This window comes from Mytilus galloprovincialis, chromosome 4 (assembly GCF_965363235.1).
Source record: "Mytilus galloprovincialis chromosome 4, xbMytGall1.hap1.1, whole genome shotgun sequence".
In the NCBI taxonomy this organism is placed as follows: domain Eukaryota; kingdom Metazoa; phylum Mollusca; class Bivalvia; order Mytilida; family Mytilidae; genus Mytilus; species Mytilus galloprovincialis.
This window is the reverse complement of record NC_134841.1, coordinates 50754316-50774407: the sequence shown is the minus strand read 5'-3', so window position 1 is coordinate 50774407 and position 20092 is coordinate 50754316. Positions and strand designations below refer to the sequence as shown.

The window sequence follows — 20092 nt, the reverse complement described above, 5'->3', positions numbered from 1 at the left end:
TCCGGCCGTACGGTAACGGATACTGGATGTGTAGTGATTGATAATTTAGTCTTAGATTATTTGTTGCTTGTTTATGTATGTTTTTTGCACAGTTCTTTTATTGTTCTGTTGCACCAATGTCTCAAGATAAGGGGGAGTGTTGGAGCCTGTAATTCGGTGCATGGTTGTCGTTGCTGTGTAATATATTCGTTTTTCGTTCATTATATTGTACATAAATTAGGCCGTTAGTTTTCTCGTTTGAATTGTTAAACATTTGTTTTCTCGGGTCCTTTTAAAGCTGACTATGCGTTATTACTTTGCTCATTGTTGAAGGTCGTACGGTGATCTATATTTGTTAATGTCTGTGTAATTTGGTCTCTTGTGAATAGTTGTCTCATTGGCAATCATATCACATCTTCTTTTTTATGTATAATTGTTAAGTTCTGTTTCATTTTGACTCTTGTAGAAAGTTGTCTCATTGTCTATCATACCATGCACATCTTTTTTTTATATAAAATAAAAAATTACATCACTGTGTTAGACTTTATGGACTTTTACAATTTTGGGAGACTATTAAAAAGTATATATATCTTTAAAAAATATATACCTTTTTAACAATATTTTGGTCAAGAACAGGTGAATTACAGGTAGATATCAAGATCGAGTCCTTAAGAGGACCCCATAATCCCTAATGTTGTTTTAGTCTAATTACCAAATGTTGGAGAAACGTGACCACACCAAGTGAACTTACCCAGATTTTGGCACTAATTACATAATAATTGATTACTTAATGATTGCATAATAAAAATATTGCATTCATTTAAAAGATTTATCTTTTATCTATCTATATATACCTCTTTTATTATTTTCTATGCATTCATAAGAAAGTTACAGCATTTCAAAGGTTGGTGATTGGAAGTAAAAAAATCTTTGTATTGTGCTACCTTAAGGAAGGACAAATCCAACTTTGTAAAGGATCACTCTGTTTCAAACAAAAAAAAATCTCTGAAACTGACTTTATCAAGATGCTTGATTTCTTGATTGACAACATATGTGTTACGTTCGGAGGACGTGTTTTTCAACAGACTGTCGGCATTCCAATGGGAACCAATTATGCCCCTCTTCTTGCAGACTTGTTTCTTTATTATTATGAGGCTGACTTCATACAGGAACTTCTTAGGAAGTAAGATAAGAAGTTAGCAATATCCCTTAACTCTCCTTTCCGCTATATAGATGATGATCTTTCACTAAATAATTCAAAATTTGGTGACGATGTTGAACGCATCTATCCCATCGAACTTGAGATAAATGATACAACAGATACAGTTAAGTCGGCCTCATATCTTGACTTACCTCTAGAAATTGACAATTACGGTCGGTTGAAAACAAGACTTTACGCGACAAAAGAGATGATTTCAGCTTTCCAATTGTGAACTTTCCATTTCTAAGTAGCAACATTCCAGCAGCACCTGCATACGGGGAATAAATATCTCCCAATTGAAGTGATATTCCCGTGCTTGCATTTCCTTTCATGATTTTCTTGATAGCGGGTTGCTGCTCACAAGGAAGCTTTTAAACCAAGAGTTCCAAATGGTGAAGTTGTAATCATCCCTGCGTAAATTTTACGGATGCCATCACGAGTTGGTTGGCCGTTATGGAATAACAGTTTCACAAATGATATCGGATATGTTCCTTACGTCGTAACTACAATCCCCTACCCTTCATAAATGTGACCTACCGAATTAGACTATTCACCGGATTTGTTCTAACATGAGCAACACGACGGGTGCCACACGTGGGCCAGGATCTGCTTACCCGTCCGGAGCTCCTTAGATCACCCCTGGTTCTTGGTGGGGTTCGTGTTGCTTATTCTTTGGTTTTCTATGTTGTCAGGTGTTTATTGTTCGTCTGTTTGTCTTTTTCATTTTTAGCCACGGCGTTGTCAGTTTATTTCGATTTATGAGTTTGACTGTCCCTTTGGTATCTTTCGTCCCTCTTGTAGTTGATTGAAGTGAAGACTGAAAAACTGTGATAATTGCCCTTGTTCAGGTGATCAGTATTTTAATACTGAACAAGTTTTACGACAAGAGCTATATTAACTTTATTGTAAACAAGAAATAAATAGAAGTTTGATTAATTTCCAGACTTAATGGTGTCTGGTTTCCATGTTCCGGTTAAGATTTCTTTGTCTGTTTTTCTCGGAGTTGAGGGATAAGTGATTATAGGTGTTTCTTTCGGATTTTCACCTCTTGGAGTATGAGCCGACGCAGGAGTTTGTGGAAGATCTATTGATGGAGAAGGTGCGTTTGGATCATTGTTGAATTCTTGTGATCCCCATGGAGTTCCTTTCAAAGCAGGGTTGTTACTGTCAACCCGTTTCACTGGAACATTTCTTGTTGTCGTGACCGGTGTTTTCAGACTTCTCAGTGACAAAGGAGAAATAGCACTATCTAATGGTTGAGCCACGCCTTTCACAACAACTGGGCCGTTCTCGTGAAGTACTAACGGAGGCCACACTAAAAAGTCATATTTATCGCCTGATTTTGTATATGGACGGAATAAATCTGAATCAAAGTCCGCTTTTCTGATAATTTTTGACAATAGGAACATGGGAGGATCTTGCAACGTCATATACCACGTGACAGCTATACATCTTTCAGCATACCTTACCACATGCTCGTTTCTATATTCTTTGCCTTCGAAGAAAGTTGGTAAAATGACATCTGAAAAAGACTAATAATACTCAACTACTTAAATAAATATTAAAAACGACAATGAAACTAACAACGCACATAATTGTATTCAAATGTATTTAGTATCCTTTTAATAATGCCTCAATTTAAATCGTTTTGTACGTCTTACAGGTAGCAGGGCTTAAAAATCATCTTTACGTGGTCAATATTTATTATTCCTTACGTTTGTATACGAAACGCAATGAATAACTAAAATAATCTCAATGAACTGTTCAACATGGCTTAACTCACAGGATCTTTGGTCATTGTTGAATCCTCTTTTTTTTTAAATTTAAATTTCTTATACATTATTTATTCGATCTTAAAAGAAAATTAGCATGGACAATAGAAAGGGCAAACTAATTCAATGAAAATACATTGAAAACATTTTTGTTTCTTCTTTCTGAATTGATGATTTTAACACGTCTTATAAAACAAAGGTCCATACCTGTTGTTTCTCTTGCGGGCGAAAAGATAAAACGCTTGAAACTGATTCTAGCGAAGGCATGCCAAGATCACAGATATACTAAGATTCAATGAATATGTAAAGATAAGATTTGGGTTTGGAATATGAGCTGTGTGTTGATGCAAAAAAAAAGGGGGGGGGGTATAACCTTTATGGTCCTATCCGCTTATATCTAAAGGAGGGGCGATAGAGACCAAAGGTACAGTAAAGCACATAGATCGAAAATAAATTGACAACGCCATGGCTAAAAAAGAAAAAGACACACCGAGACAAAAAATAATACACAAGACACAACATAGAAAACTTCAGACTAAGCAACGAGTATAATACTCATATGGTCGGACCATTTGGGTAAAGTCATGACCACGCAAACACGTACGTATGCTCTGAGTTCACATATATGATCCAGAACATAAATGAAATAGTCTTATTTTGAATCTGCAGATGTGTGCATCCTCCGTCTGATTATACAAGGCAGAGGGGCAAGGTAACAAACTAAAATCTATAAAGTATAGGTAGTATCCATGGATACCTATCACCTCAGTCACACCACATAATATAGACGTCACGTTAAAATCTGCAATCAGCCTTATATTGTACAAATAACAGGGTTGAGTTCAATATCGTAGCAGCTACGTATCGGCTACGTATCGGCTACGTAGCTGCTATCAATTTCTATGTAGCAACTAGTCTATAGCTACTCGTTCAATAGTCAAAATCTACGCAGCACTACGTAGCAGCTATGATATTGAACACGATCCAGGTATACAAATAAATGTTTGCTTTATTTGTAGGCACTGGCTACGGTTACATGGAAATGTAACAATAATAAAAATATTATTGTTACATTGGGGACTAAATGCCAGAATGCATGGTTGGATAAGGAACCGATTAATTACGAATGTAACAATAATTATTGAGGCTACGTTTACATTGCGTTATTGTTAGATGAAAAACAGCAATGTTCGATGGGACTAGTAATATGTACTAAATAATAAAAGTTGGAGACATTATCTTATATTAACAATACATACAAATAGGCTATAACATGCAATTTCAGTTTGATTTTTTTATAGTACGTCCTACATGGATTCTGAAATCGGACTCGGACATCTCTTAAACTGAGTTTTACTATGCGTAGTGTTGTGCGTTTGTTTTTTCTACATTGGCTAGAGGTATAGGGGAGGGTTGAGATCTCATAAAAATGTTTAACCCCGCCTTAATTTTGCGCCTTTCTCAAGTCAGGAGTCTTTGCATGGCCTTTGTTAGTCTTGTATGATTTTTGTAATGTTAGTTTCTTGTGTAGAATTCGGAGTTTAGTATGACGTCCATTATCACTGAACTAGTATTTCTCGCTACATTGAAGACCTGTTGGTGACCCTCTGCTGTTGTTTTTTTATTTGGGCGTGTTGTTGTCTCTTTGACACATTCCCCATTTCCATTCTCAATTTTATATTTGTTTAGGGGCCAGCTGAAGGACGCCTCCGACGGGTGCGGGAGTTTCTCGCTAAATTGAAAACCCATTGGTGACCTTCGGCTGTTGTCTGCTCTATGTTCGGGTTGTTGTCGCTTTGATACATTCCCCATTTCCATTCTCAATTTTATACATGTATACAGAAGTTCACAGTGTTAGTTCACAGTTAGCAAACTTTGCATTTGATGTATCAATTTTTGGTAAGTGCGTTTGTATAGCTGTATGAAATTTGTGTCTTGATATTGTTTCAGTTTCGTTTCAAACGCATCCCATGCAAGTTTTAAATTTTTCACCCAAACAAAATTGGTAATAGGAATCTCTTCATCTTTTGTTCAAAGTATAATGACAGTAATACGAGTAGGTGTGCAGTTAAATCCTTAAAAGTGAACAGTTTTCTCAGCCCGAGTTTTCAACAACAAACCATTGAACTATATTTTTCGCCTTTGGCACTACTAATTTGAAGTAGTATCTTTAAGAACATCAAATCCATTAATACCTAAAACTATTTAAACACCATTTGTTGAATAATATTATTTATTATTTAGTATTATAACAAGTATTATTTAGTAGACATGAATGAATTAAGCAACAAAACTATATAGAAGATTTAAGTTTAATAAATCTATCGTACATTGCTGTTTTTCATGTAACAATAACGCAATGTAACCGTAGCCTCAATAATTATTGTTACACTCGTAATTAATCGGTTCCTTACCTAACTTTGCATTCCGGCAATTAGTCTCCAATGTAACAATAATATTTTTATTATTGTTACATTTCCATGTCACCGTAGCCAGTGCCTTATTTGTACATGTAAAGTTTCCTGTTACCCGCTTTGACGTTGAGCAAGCGGTAAGACGGATATTTCTTTCCGTGGTTAAGATAAGATAAGATAAGATAAGAAAACTTTATTTTGATTCGGCATGAGTACAAATAAGCAACACAAGCTCTAAGGAGCTTTTGACCGAATATAAAAACATATAAATAACATAAAAACAGTGCATTTTGACATATAAAACAACCTGTAATACAAAGTTGAATCTCACATACATAGCATGCAATAAAAATAATCAACAAATTTAGAATGAAGTAAAAACATGCTTGACCAGAGCAACCAAAAGCAGCATAAATAATAAAACAGTTTAAGAATTATCTGCAAGCAGAACAGTGACATTCCAAACCGTTCCAGGACTGAACAAGACTTTTAAAATGTGAAAAACTGTTTTCAGTCCTGAAATGGTTTGGAAGACTGTTCCATAAAGTAGCAGCAGCAAATTTGAACGATTTTTTACCGTAACGGGTTGACTTTACCTGTGGAATTTCAAGAATATTTACATACCTGAAAGAATATTTAGATTTTTTGACATTCACCAAATTTTGTAAGCACACAGGAGCGATGTTGTTTATAATTTTAAAAGTTTCTAGAGCCATTGTTCTTATCCGTCTGATCTGCAAGGAAGGCACCTTAGCTTTAAGTAAGAGGTCCTCGTAGGAGCTGGTAAAATCCTCATAAACAAAACGGAGTGCTCTTTCCTGCACCTTTTCTAGTTTTTTTGGAATTTTTCTCAGTGCAAAAATGCCATGCCAAAGGGCAAAAATTAAAATTACTAAGAATAAAAGTATGAAATATAGTAAGTTTACTAAGTCTATCCAAAAATGAGCCTAAACGTTTTAAAACATTTAATTGCTGTGATGCCTTCCTACAGATTGAGCTGACATGAACATCAAAATTTAGCTGGTAGTCTATTTCAATGCCTAATAATTTTACTGTTTTTTCACATGTGAGGTTCGAATTTTGAATATGTATAGATGGGTTCTTTTCAAAGGTCTTTTTGCCAACAGCCAAAACTTGAAATTTGTCAGGATTTGCTTGCATTTTATTTACCCTGAACCACTCAATAAGTATTTTTGAATCAGATTCCAAAGTTGAAATTAATAAATCGAAATCTGGAGTACAAAAAGATAAAGTATTGTCATCTGCATAGTTATATAAACTACCATTTTTAACAAAAAGAAAAATATCATTTATAAATATATTAAACAACAATGGCCCTAGTATCGAACCCTGTGGTACGCCTTTATGGATGTCAGCCCAACCACTCAGAACATTGTTGACTTTAATTTGCTGTTTTCGATTAGATAAATAGGACTTTAAAAGAGCAACTGCATTGGGGGTTAAACCATATGCTGATAATTTATCTAGCATAATATTGTGAGGCAGGCAGTCAAAAGCCTTAGAAAGATCCATTAATACTGCTGCAATGTACTGGTTTTTATCAAGAGCTTCTCGCCAGTCTTCTAACACTCTGAGAAGTGTGGTCTGACATCCATGTCCACGTCCAAATGCACACAAAAATGGATTAAATATTTTATCAAAATAATCAGTTAATTGAATTTCATATATTTTTTCAAAGATTTTAGAAAATATGGGTAAGACACTAACTGGTCTATAATTTGTTTTTAATAATGGGTCACTTTTTTATGAAGGGGGGTCACTTGGGCTTCTTTAAGTTTATCGGAGAAACAATTATTATCAATTGACAAATTTACAAGAGTTGTCAGCTGTGGTGCAATATAAGATTTACAATTTTTCACTATTTTTGCTGGAATACCATCAGCTCCTGTAGCCTTCTTTATGTTTATTTTATTCAAAATTTTATCAACATTTTCATTTGATACTTTTTTAAATTCAAAATCAGAATTATGTTTTCTGTTATCCAAAATTTCTTTTATACTAGGGTGATTTGAGGGGTCATATACAACATCTGCTCCAATTTTGTCTGCTACTGTGGAGAAAAAATTATTAAAAACATTTGAAACTTCATTTGAACAATTTACAATTTTGTCATTTTCACATAATAAAATTTTTTGCTCTCCACAGTTCCCCTTTTTTGAGAAAAATGGTTTGACTGTTTTCCAAAAATCGCAAGATTTTGACCCACCGGAGCAACGTTCTAAAAAGTATACTTTTATTGATTTTCTCTTTATCTTTGTTACCAAATTTCTTTGTTTTCTTAATTTCTCCCAATTTTTGTCACTCCGGTTTTTAGTATATTGTGAAAAAAGCATTTGTTTTCTATATATGGCCCCTCTCACGGTTCTTTATTCATACATGGAAGTGGTTTATTTCTTTGACCCCTAGATTTTACAGGTGCATGTTTATTTAATATGTTTTTAAAATCTTCTTCATAATCATCATATATTCTATTTAAATCTTTTTCATTACAATTTTCTGAAATCTTTATTTTCTGTAAATCATTTGTAAATTCATCAATATCAAAAGTTTTGTAACTTCTATATGTTAACAGGGCCGTGTTCAATATCGTAGCTGCTACGTAGTGCTACGTAGATTTTGACTATTGAACGTGTAGCTATAGACTAGTTGCTACATAGATATCTATAGCAGCTACATAGCCGCTACGTAGCAGCTACGATATTGAACTGAACCCTGTTCATTTTGGGGTCCTCTTCGCGGTCCGCGTTTCAACTATATTTCTTTGAAAAATCAAAAGAAATGATTTCGATTTGAACAGATAATCTCAAGTACCGGGTGTAAAATGTAGGATAAAAACAGTATATGTACAATGTCGGAAAATATAAAATTTATTTGTATTCGCTACGAAACAGAAGAAAAGCTCGGCACAGCATCGCTTTTCATCATGTTTCTAAAACTTGTACACTGAATAAATTTTATATTTTCCGACAATGTACATATATTGTATATTTATAAGGTCACATAGGCGTGATAAGTTAAAGTGCATTTATACGAAAAGACTAAATCTCAGCCAGTTTGTGCATTGATACCAGAACGAAAACTCCCCAAATGCGAATTCGAGCTTATGCTGAGCTTTAGTCTATACCAAGAGAAATCATTAATCAGAAACCGAAATACAGTCATATAATATAATTTGAAAAATTCCTACGATTCAAACCTTGTCATTTCGCTTTGATATGACAGATATAATCTAATCTACATGGATGCACCTGGTTCAAATGGTCCCTACAGCAGCAATTTGCGTGTTATCATGACACCATTTTGTAGATAATTTTATGAAAATATATAACACAAGTTCCAACGCGAAAGACAATCGCGGAATCGAAATAAAACGGAATTTCGGAAACAATTGTAATTTTTCAAAAATGAGAATTGGGTACCTTGTTTCAAATTAAGGTACATCGGTAATTATTTTTCTTTTTTAGGAAAAAAGAGCCTGTGGTTTGAAAGGATGTGATGATTGACCCTTAATATAGATTAAAGCAGAAATGGTTAAACTAATGATTTGATTTGGACAAAAATCAGAAAATTGAATAGCAGTTAGACAACTACAGGCCATGCAGAAGCCTGTTTGAATTTTGTTAATTTAACCGTTAGTTACGGATTAATAATGTGACTTTCACGACGCAGACGACACAATGATCCCCTAAGACGCTACAGCTGGTCGCTGTCTTGCGACACATAAGTTATACATTATGAATCGTCCTTCGGTGAACACAAATACGAGAAACATTTACCTTCTGCAAATTAGGAACACATTCTGTTGAAGAAGATTTTCTGTAAGTTTTTGTTAGTTCTGCCAATTTACCGGAAACATCTACTCCATTTTCAAGCATTTGAACCCGTTTGTTCTCAGTCCACTGATGAAATAAATAAAATTTATAAAAAATGGTAATCATAATAATGGTAACATCTGGAATAACATTACAGTTACCAAAAAAACCGGCTTTAACTTTTATGTTTTTATGATATATGTATATTTTGTCGAATGAGCTGTAAGTTACCCGACATACCTTACTTTGGATTTGTTTCTCAGTTGACAACTCGTCAACCTTGACCTAGTCTGACCAAGTTAGTAAAAAAAAAACCGGAGCAAATAAAGATCTGTTCAATCTAATCCATCAGTTGCAAGTTCTAAAGTGGAATATTTGTTTTACAATATTGGTTTACCGTTTTCTCTTTTAGATAATAATTTGTCCATTCATTTGAGTACTTATGTCTAGAAGAATAATTTCGTTTTGTTACTGTACGTATTTATCGTTTTGTTACTGTACCTATTTATCGTTTTGTTACTGTACGTTTTCTTTTGGTTACTGTACATATTTTTTTTTTGTTACTGTACTTTGAAACTGTGCGTTTTTATCGTTTGGTTACTGTACGTATTTATCGTTTGGTTACAGTACGTATTTATCGTTTGGTTACTGTACTTTGTTACTGTACGTATTTATCGTGTTGTTACTGTACGTATTTATCGTTTGGTTACTGTACGTATTTATCGTTTGGTTACTGTACTTTGTTACTGTATGTATTTATCGTTTGGTTACTGTATATATTTATCGTTTTGTTACTGTACGTATTTATCGTTTGGTTACTGTACGTATTTATCATTTTGTTACTGTACGTACTTATCGGTTTGTTACTGTACGTATACATTTATCGTTTTCTTACTTAACGTATTTATCGTTTTGTTACAGTACTTTGTTACTGTACGTTTTTATCGTTTGGCTACTGTATGTATTTATCGTTTGGTTACTGTACATATTTATCGTTTTGTTACTGTACGTATTTATCGTTTTGTTAATGTGCGTATTTATCGTTTTGTTACTGTACGTATACATTTATAATTTTGTTACTGTACGTATTTATCGTTATCTTACTGTACTTTGTTACTGTACGTTTTTTATCGTTTGGTTACTATAAGTTTTTGTCGTTTGGTTACTGTACGTATTTATCGTTTTGTTACTGTATGTATTTATCGTTTATTACTGTATTTTCTGTTACTGTACTGTACGTATTTATCAACATGAATATTATCTTACCGTTGAAAGCGGGCAGCTTATTTCTCCACCAAGGTTTAACAACTGAGTTTTGGCTATATCTTCACAAAACACATAGGCTCCCTTTAAAAGAAAAAGGCAAAAAAACGCAATAATACCACATCTAGATTGAAAAACACCTTTCAGTTGGGTCAAACAGTCAACAGAGTAAAGACGACTCAAGGAAATTATTTTAGAAAAACGTCCATTTCATCGTGAACAGCAATTGCCAGTTACTTTTATATGTGGTCTCTTTGAATGATGATTTTTGGGGGGATGATATCTTTAAAAGGATTCACGACATGATGAAGTTTTTAGAAAAATTATCTTGTTTGAAATTCTTTACTTTTTTTCCAGAATACTTTGATGTGATTAGGTTTGTTTTTCCTTTTTAAGAAAAATTTAAAGCATGTGTTACTTGTATACCATTGCATCTATTTAAGGCTATTAAGGACAAAACAGTCATCGAAGTAACTGTTTGTTTCATTGGATGTAATTTGAGTATTATGAACCTTTATGTGCTCGTTAACCAACAGGTTTAGTGGAATAAGTTTACATTATATTTTCTGATTAAGCTGCAAGAAATGTGAATGAAGACTGTAACTTTCATTTGATTAAAACAAATATAAAAAAAAAATAACTACAAAAAATTTCAATACAAAAGTAAACGTTATTCTTATGTATATGACGTGATATTTCGCTATTATAATATATAAATTATAAACGAATGGATGCAGGCCTTTGTTGTCATAGTAGGTCCTGATAGTGTTAGATGGGAATCTAAATTTAACCTAACTAAAACATTTCCACAAATTTTCCAGGGCTATTTGTTCATTGACGTTTGAAAATATCTTAAAATACTTCTTCGACAACGAAATTTCTATGCTATTTGTATCAGACTATCTCATGTCAGTCAAAATTGATTATTTCAAAGAAAGACTAAATGCATGCATTACTTCTTCATTATAATCAGTAGAGGTCAATTGATTGCTTGTTGGTATTTTAACGCCACTTTAAGCAATATTAACAATGTTTGGGGAGTCGGGCAGCCGGGTTTCGTTGATTGAGGAAACCAGATTCCCACGAGAAAACCACCGCTTATAAATTTTAAAATTATGAAGAAACCCAGGTTTCAGCTTCCTCATGCAAAGTTGACTGTATATGAGTTAGGTCCTTTCTTGGTCATTTATCTCTCCGACTGTTTCCCCATTTTTATATAAACAAGTCGTTGGTTTGACTAGTTGAGTGTTTGTCATTTTCGGAATCGGTGTTGTTAGTAGGTTTTTTATTGTCTCTGTTAGATTTATTGACAAGTTTTCGCTAGTCTCGGGCGGTTTGGAGCCTGATATTTTGTGTAGGCAAATGAATTATCTACTTTCAAATAGATATAAGAAGATGTGGTATGAGTGCCAAATGAGACAACTCTCCATCCAAGACCTATGCAAGCCTCTAGCCGTTTTTAGTTGTATTTCGATAGGTCGATGTCTCATTGATGTCAGAGACATATATACACATTTTTCCATTGCTTTTCTTGATTATCTATCGAGGTTATTCATCCCTGACTTGATTACATGTTCTAATATTCATCGACGAGAATCTCATCCCGGGCCGCGATCTTTTACGGGATTTCACGGAGTTGCCAATCTCTGTGTATATATGTCTCTGTTGATGTATTGCGAAGAATTTCTTTCATTTCATTTTGTTATCATGTGAAGTCAGTTCAGTTCAGTGCATTTTAATACTATTAATTTCGATCGTAACATGTAAGATTGTTTTTTGAATAAGCCGCTGGTCACTGAAATTTAATCTCAATAAACTGTTAAAACATGAACATGTTTCGCCTGTGTAACTTAAAAACTATATGCAAAAAATTCAAATTCAATAACTGATAATGGTACTTATACAAATGCCAACATGCCAGGACTTGAACTAGTCTTATCACGAACTTTATCAATTGAAGACAGAAGAAAAAGCGCGTCTAGCCTTACTTCCGAGCATTCATCGCAGCGAGACAATCATATACTTTTGAGAATATTAAAAAGTTGGCATATACCCTGATTATTCTCTGTAGTATTTCCAATATCTTGTCTTCTCGTAGGTTCATTATGTTATCTAAGTATTGATAAGCCTCCATCCATTGGTTGTCGTACAACTGCGAGTACATTTCTCCAACTTTTAATGCTCGGTTTGGGTCATTCAAATCGGCAAATTTAGATTGTTCACTGAAAAACAAAATCACAAATATAGACATTGGAAATCATATCATATCATCTTATTTTCCGATTCATATTCAAAAAGCTTGTTTACAGAAACAGTTTCAATTATCTTGTCAAAAGTAAGGCATACTATGCATATATATTTGTAGAACAAAAATTGGTTGTCATTGTTTCAAAATTGATTTGATTAGAGTCCGTTGACATCTATTTGATATTTTTTATGTAAAGACAGTAATAGATCGGCATAGTTCGTCATAGACTAAAATATCTTGAAATGAAACACTACTGGGGAAAACTAACAAACCTGTGTATGTTTTGCTCAATTTGACGACGTCTAATTTGCTCTTGTAAATCAACACACATTTGTGACTTAAGATTTAGTTCTGTCTGAAGCTGTCTTATTTCTGATAAAAGATCATGGTGTGATGTTATAGGCTCCTGACAGTTGGGACACGTGTTTTGCCCATCTGTTATTTTCAGAGATTTTGCCGACGAACCATGTTTTAGCCTTTCGCCGTTTTGTGCAGAAAGCTATGAAAAAAGGAGTATAAAAGAAAAAAGTTACTTTATCCTTGTTGTATGGTATAGAGCAGGTCAAAATGTGAGTATGTTCTAAGAACTTGGAAAGCCTAAACAATGTTTAAAACAATGCAGTCAAGAGAAAATCATGATACTGCATCCATTGTCTGACAATGCTTTTGATGACTTACAGTCCATATTCAGTAATTTTAGTATATAGATTTATCGAAACAAGCTCACTGTTGAAAACTTTTCCTTTGTTCTCCTCATAATGGAGAAATTTCATGTTCAAAGTCTAAAAATTTAAGACAAAAAGCGTACGAATATTAATTACTATGAAATTCAATTAAAACATTTCATGCGTATGTGCGCCAAAAAATTCCGAATAATATAAAAACCTAAAATCTAATCTGTTCTATATTTCACAAAAATCTCACCCTTAATTTTGTGTATTCCTGTTTGGCCTCTGTAATTAAATCCTTTGTTATTGGCGCATTTTCTGTCAGTGCTTTAAACAAATGGTCGAGTTTATTGGTCATCAAGCCGGACATAGTGGTTTTTCAATACACTGTGAGAGAAAAACAGCAAAGTCATGTTAATTTTTCAGGGATAATAGAGATTGAAGTTTACCACCACCATGAAAATTGTGTACTAGTAAGTATGTTTAATTGTCTGATAATCGAGATATTAAACCGTTGGTTTTCCCGTTTGAATGGTTTTACACTAGTAATGTTGGGCCCTTTATAGCTCTGTGTTGAAGGCCGTACATTGACCTATAATGGTTTACTTTTTTGAAGTTGTTATTTGGATTGAGAGTTGTCTCATTGGCACTCACACCACATCTTCCTATATCTATTAAACAAAATAAACCTTAATTCAAACTTGAAAATAACAGACAAAAAAAGACACTACATTTGTACTTATAAATGCCCCACATAAAATTTAACAAATTCAATAAGTAAAAAATTCAAAGAAAAACCTTCCTGGATTTTGTTAAACATGTGGATGCAGCCAATGCATTACATCGGTATAGAAAACAACAATTGCATATACGATACAAATTATAAAATACAGTGATGAGAGAGGCAAATTTAAACAAATAACATCAGAAAAAAAACATTTGATAATCAAACAAAGTTTTTTAAGAACATTTTATGGTCACAGGACATTAGTTCTAAAAGAAATTTACGTTCAGTCTGTTTTGATTTATTCTATTCGTTCTTTGGAAATACTTGGTAATACTCATCAACTTGTCCATCAGTCCTTACGCGTATACTTACAATGTAAGTAGTAGTTCCCTTCCTATATGTTGGCCTCTAACATTATATGAGCAGTGACCTGTATTTATTGTGTAAATTAAAAAATCTAACACTTAAAAATCAAAGATGTTAAAGTATTTTTTAAATACTAAGTTCGTTCGAAAGATATTATAGTTGATTTGCTTTTCTAAATGTTTCAATTATGGATAAACTAGTTTAAAAGTCTCTATCTGGCATTGGCTTAGTTTGTTTTTTTTTTTGGGGGGGGGGGGGCGTTTGGAGCATTAAATATATCAGTTCGTATAAAATCGTCATATGAATATATGGACATATAATAAAGTTAGTTCATTGTGACAAAAGATCAAGATATCAGATGACAAAAATATATAATGTTAGAACATATCTTTTTCGTTACTTAAGACTTTTTCTTTAGATTTTTTTGCAAAAATTGGTGTGAAAAAAGAAAACGACATCAACCTCTATAATCACTTAGTTAATTGTTTTTTGTATGTTATTAATTTAATTGTAAAGTAATATTATTTTTCAACAGAATATTTGAAGTAGCATTTTTTTAATATGACATTATTCTGAAAAAAAATAGATTTGTATCAGCAGTAGGAAATGAAGAAATAAACATGATTTTACTTACATATGAAACAGGTTTATGATCCAACATCAATAAACATATTCATATTTTGATCGTTGAAAGTTAACGCTTGTGAACTTTTTAAATCCAATTTATCTGTTTCTGTAGTGTTCGAATTTATATATGTATTAATAAAATTTGTTTAAATATTCTCCGCAACATCGATCAAGCACAATAGCCGAAATATTATCGTTTTTGAAACGGTGTAATATTTTGAATGGCACTTTGAAATTTTAAAATTTTGATTAAAAGTTAAAGTATTTCAATTCAAATATATAATATAAAGCAGTATTTACCAATGTATACAAAATTTTCCTACCTACAAGTATACGATGATAAGTCATTGCACTTTCATTATAAAGTTGAGAGATTTATTTCATTGTGATATGCCTGCTTCGCATGTAAACAAGATCTATGGCCTGCATTGTCGTGCTACTTATTGCACCCAAATTGTCGTCACACCGAAATGTTCTGTATATGCTTTTCTTCTTTATTATTTTTCATAACTATTTACAATTTTACCCCGTGAACATATGTATATTTCGTTATTGATTTTGACGTTGGTGAAATAAGAACAGACCAAAAGGAGAACAGGGGCGTAGCTGACCTAAAATAAAGTGCAAGCATATTAAAGTCTTGACCTTTTTTGGTAGAAAATGATAATTTTGCGGTCATTTCAAGGTATGCCGTGCTTTATGAGATTCACAATACTCCTCATTAACATGTTTATTTTCAAATATAAAATGAATATGTTTAACCCCGCCGCATTTTTGCGCCTGTCCCAAGTCAGGAGCCTCTGGCCTTTGTTAGTCTTGTATTATTTTAATTTTAGTTTCTTGTGTACAATTTGGAAATAAGTATGGCGTTCATTATCACTGAACTAGTATATATTTGTTTAGGGGCCAGTTGAAGGACGCCTCCGGGTGCGGGAATTTCTCGCTACATTGAAGACCTGTTGGTGACCTTCTGCTGTTGTTTTTTTCTATGGTCGGGTTGTTGTCTCTTTGGCACATTCCCCATTTCCATTCTCAATTTTATTTATAAAACGGGAAGATCAGTCGACAAGTCAACCGAAGCGTTTATCAATAGAAGGACAACCAATGGACACATGACCAACCCCGAGAACAGATAAGACATACAAGAACAAACCAAAACATTCAATATTGTTAACTAAATACAGATAAAAAAAAAAGACCCCTAAAAAAATGCGGCAACCTCCAGTGCTCCAGAAGGGTAAGCAGGTCCTGCATCTTGCTGTAAGTCACCTGACCGTAGCGTTTCTCACTAACATCATTTTTGAATCAAAAGAGAGGTTTCTATGACACAGCAGAAGGTCATTTGGGACATAGATACCCAAGGTAAATTAATAGTCTTTTGAACGAACGGACAATGGGAATACGAAATCAAAAGGCGACTTTGAAGTATTATTATAAATCTAAGTTGTTTTGAAGGTTATTGTATTGAGCCTGCTTAATTAATGTTAATACATTTTTGTCCTGCATGTAAGACTTAAAGTAGTAAATATCCAAAGTTCATATATCTATGTTTTGCCAAGGAAAATGATCGCAGAACTCTCAGTGTCGATAAGAACTCTCTCGGTGTCGATATTCATTTCCCTGTGAACATGTATTAGCTCCAACGAAGATAGCCTGTCCTGTACCATGGTTGAACGGAGATAAGTTTTCAGTCTACCAATGATTTTGATTATTTCATTTTAGATATCAGGAGATGTGTATTTTGCCTTTGCATTGGTCGGTTGTGTAAGATGTTTTGACAGAACCTCATTATCTGAGGCAGCATAATTTAATATGACCATAATATTACTAAGTTCCTCTGTGTGACCTCTAACAGCTATATTTTGCCTGCCACATAAGATAAGGTTCTCAATTATTCTTCTCATAATATGCCTATGGTTTCTGAAGATCTCTACTGGAAGTGAGAGTATCACTGATTGGTGGGTTTTCCTTGCGTATTACCCTAAGGACATCGTCCGCCATTTCGATAAACCTAAAATGACTAGCATAGCTCCTTTCATGATGTTAAAATTATCCTGAAATATTGCTCCAATCGGTGACAGGTTTGATATAGATTTTTTCCTTAGAATCATGTCTTCCAAATAAAACACAAGGAGAACAATATAGAGAATCTTCAGATACCGAATATCTCAGGCAATGGTGCTCTTCGAACCATACATTCTGTACCTTCCTCTTCACTCCGATTTCATAACTCTTACAAAATTTACGAGATTTGAAAATATAAAGTAACATTTGTGGGCCCAAAAATTCGTTTGTTTATAAAAAAAAAAAAACACAAGAAAAAGTAATGTTATTCAGATACTACTTTACTAGGGATAACATAAACGACCGTGTATGCAAATACAGGCATTGGCATTACACAATCGGCGCGCGGGGTTTTCGTGTTAGAGGAAGCCCGTTGTAATTGTATTTCGATACTTATACGAAAGTGTATTCTTATGTTTCATTAAACAATTTGGATTTGGAAATTCTGAAATTTTCTGTGACTACTAGTACATGTAGTTGTTATACAAACTTCAAATACAGTGGATAATGTTACTAAAAGATATCCCTTCACACATTATACAAAAAACAAAAAAGGAGGTTCACAATGGAATTATATGGCTAATATTCTGATTCGGCGTTTAGTAAGAGTCGTGGATACAAAAGTGTGACGGAAGAACGAACGGACAGACAACCTAACAAACAATTCGAACGAACGAACGAACTGGATGGACTTCCCAATCACAATATAACTCCCGAAAAGTGGTTGGTATAAACATGTTTGAATCACCATTGATCCAAATAAGACAAAAACACTTATGGTGGTGGACACTGGTAAAGTTTTTATTTCCAACGTCCGTTTTATATGTTCTGTTGTGCAAGACTTATATTTTGTAAAAAAAGGTTTCCCGTTCATTTCGTGATGGTATTTTTCCATATATCGTTCGTCCGATCGTGCATGTCAGCCCTCACCCCCCCCCCCCCCCCCCCCCGCTTCCCCACCCAATAAATTGTATCACCCTATTGTATTTATATGTTTGTATTCCACATTTCCTATACAATTATATGATTATACTGCACGGGTGCACCAGATTTTCTTTTTTAAATCGACCTGTGAAAATGAAGACCTTTGTGTTCATGTTGAAAAGGGTGAATTTTTGGTATATACAATGTATATGTAAACCACAAGCTAACTAAGTTACTACAATAAGGGGGTCGGGCTATTGACCAGTTAATAAATCTCAGGCAACATCTTTAAGCCAAATATTTTGTAACTTTCATATTCTAATATAACAAGAAAGTGTAGTTTCCGTACGACGGTTTGGCTCCCATTCATGCTGCAGTAGGTTGACGTTCGTTTCATGTTTTAACAACTCATTATTTGTCAGGTTATACATATCAGGATAAGGGGGGGGGGGGGCAAACAATGTTGCTTTATTTGCAGTTATACGTCTTGTTAAGTCGACATACATGGCTCATCATGTTAACTGAAAAAATCATATGTAACTTGTAATGATAAAATCATATACTAATCAACAAATCAATATCGTCAAGCACGACAAAACAAGTGTGCAAAACTGATTTTATGGGTGATTTTTTTAAGTTCATAGACCATAACTTTGCACAAAAGAAAGAGAAGTGAATAAAATTCGGACTTGATCTTAACTTGTCATGAATACACAATACACCAAATATCAAATCAATATCTTCAAGCTCGAAATTGGGTTTTTTTTTCAAACTGATTTGCCGGACAGACGGGTGGGCATGAGACTACTATAACGTTATAGTAGTCTCAGGGTGGACAGACAGACGGTCAGTGTGCAATCCTAAAGTTCCCTTTCACCTTGCTAGTAGGGGACTAACAAGGATGGACTATAATATGCTTGTTATATTTCGGCATATTTTATTATACATGATAGATCTTTGTTAAAAAAATGTAGACTTTTTTCCACCGGATTTACGAAAATATATTTCAAGTACAATATCATATTTAAAATCAATGTTAAAGGTCAATCATTTTTTTGGATACAAATTACAATGATCTTATCTTATTGACATCACATTTTTCAAACTTATAATAAATCGAGTGTTGCTAAACGGCGGAAACGGAAAACGGAAAAAAGAAAGAATTAGCATATTTTCTTTTTGGTTATTTTATCTGCATAGGCATATTGTCTTTTTTTAGGGTCCCGCAACAAAGTTGTCAGGGCCATATATATAGTTTTACCCTTGTCCGCCATTCCGTCTCTCCGCAACAAACCATTATACGGACTTTTTTTCTGAACGCCTTCCGATATTTGGCTGATTTTTCGTATGTGAGTTAACCATGGGGAGTTACAGATCAAGTTAATATTTTAATTAGTTCCGCTACGTTAATTTTTGCCGAACTGATTACGGGCTTTGGACATTGATATCACAGTGATGTGGATTCTTTTAAAGCCTTACGATTTTCCGCAAATTTTCGATATGTGAGTATACCATCATGTTTTTGTCCACTTGTGTTGTTGGAATTGTAGATTTTTCCACTTTTTGAGACGGGGCAATTCGTGTCGTTTCGACTGACTAGTTTTTTTTATTATTATAGTATACCATATGTTTACAAAGAAAAATAAATAGATGAATGTATTTGAAATAAAATATTTTAAAGCATACAGTATTGAAATAATCAGCAAGAGATGATGAGACCATGTTTTTTTTTTTTTTTTTTTTAATATTTGATAGTCTTGCCGCAGTGACGGTAAATCGTTCATGCAGTTCAATATAGTCAGTGGACTGGTTATCGTTTGTAACGTTGGTGTTGTTCATAATTGTTCAAAATTAGGTCTTTCCACTAAGGGGGGGGGGGGGGGGGGGGGGGGGGGGGGCGCACTCCAGTCATGCATCAGTGATTCCCTATATAATCAACCAAATTTTTCCCACGAATTCGGAAAGGGGGTCCCGGGCCCCCAGGGCCCACTGGATCCGCCTATGAA

The 20092-nt window shown here is 33.8% G+C and overlaps 2 protein-coding genes across 6 annotated transcripts in view; one reads left to right on the top strand and one right to left on the bottom strand.

Annotated features, from left to right (window-relative positions):
* Positions 1–20092, top strand: part of LOC143072380 (uncharacterized) — a 230978-nt gene that overhangs the window by 87543 nt on the left and 123343 nt on the right. The gene's annotated exons all lie outside the window — the stretch shown is intronic.
* Positions 2055–19366, bottom strand: LOC143072374 (uncharacterized). 5 transcript variants are annotated; one of them, XM_076247273.1, is made up of 7 exons: positions 19348–19366; positions 13635–13765; positions 12983–13209; positions 12516–12684; positions 10466–10546; positions 9164–9286; positions 2055–2712 (listed from the first exon to the last, which is right to left on the bottom strand). In XM_076247273.1, exons 2-7 carry the CDS (start codon positions 13746–13748, stop codon positions 2113–2115), a joined length of 1314 nt encoding a protein of 437 aa, XP_076103388.1. In that variant the 5' UTR covers positions 13749–13765; positions 19348–19366; the 3' UTR covers positions 2055–2112. The 5 variants fall into 5 exon arrangements, with proteins under 5 accessions (XP_076103388.1, XP_076103385.1, XP_076103387.1 ...); XM_076247270.1 differs by lacking the exon at positions 19348–19366 and adding an exon at positions 15422–15570; XM_076247272.1 differs by lacking the exon at positions 19348–19366 and adding an exon at positions 15426–15531.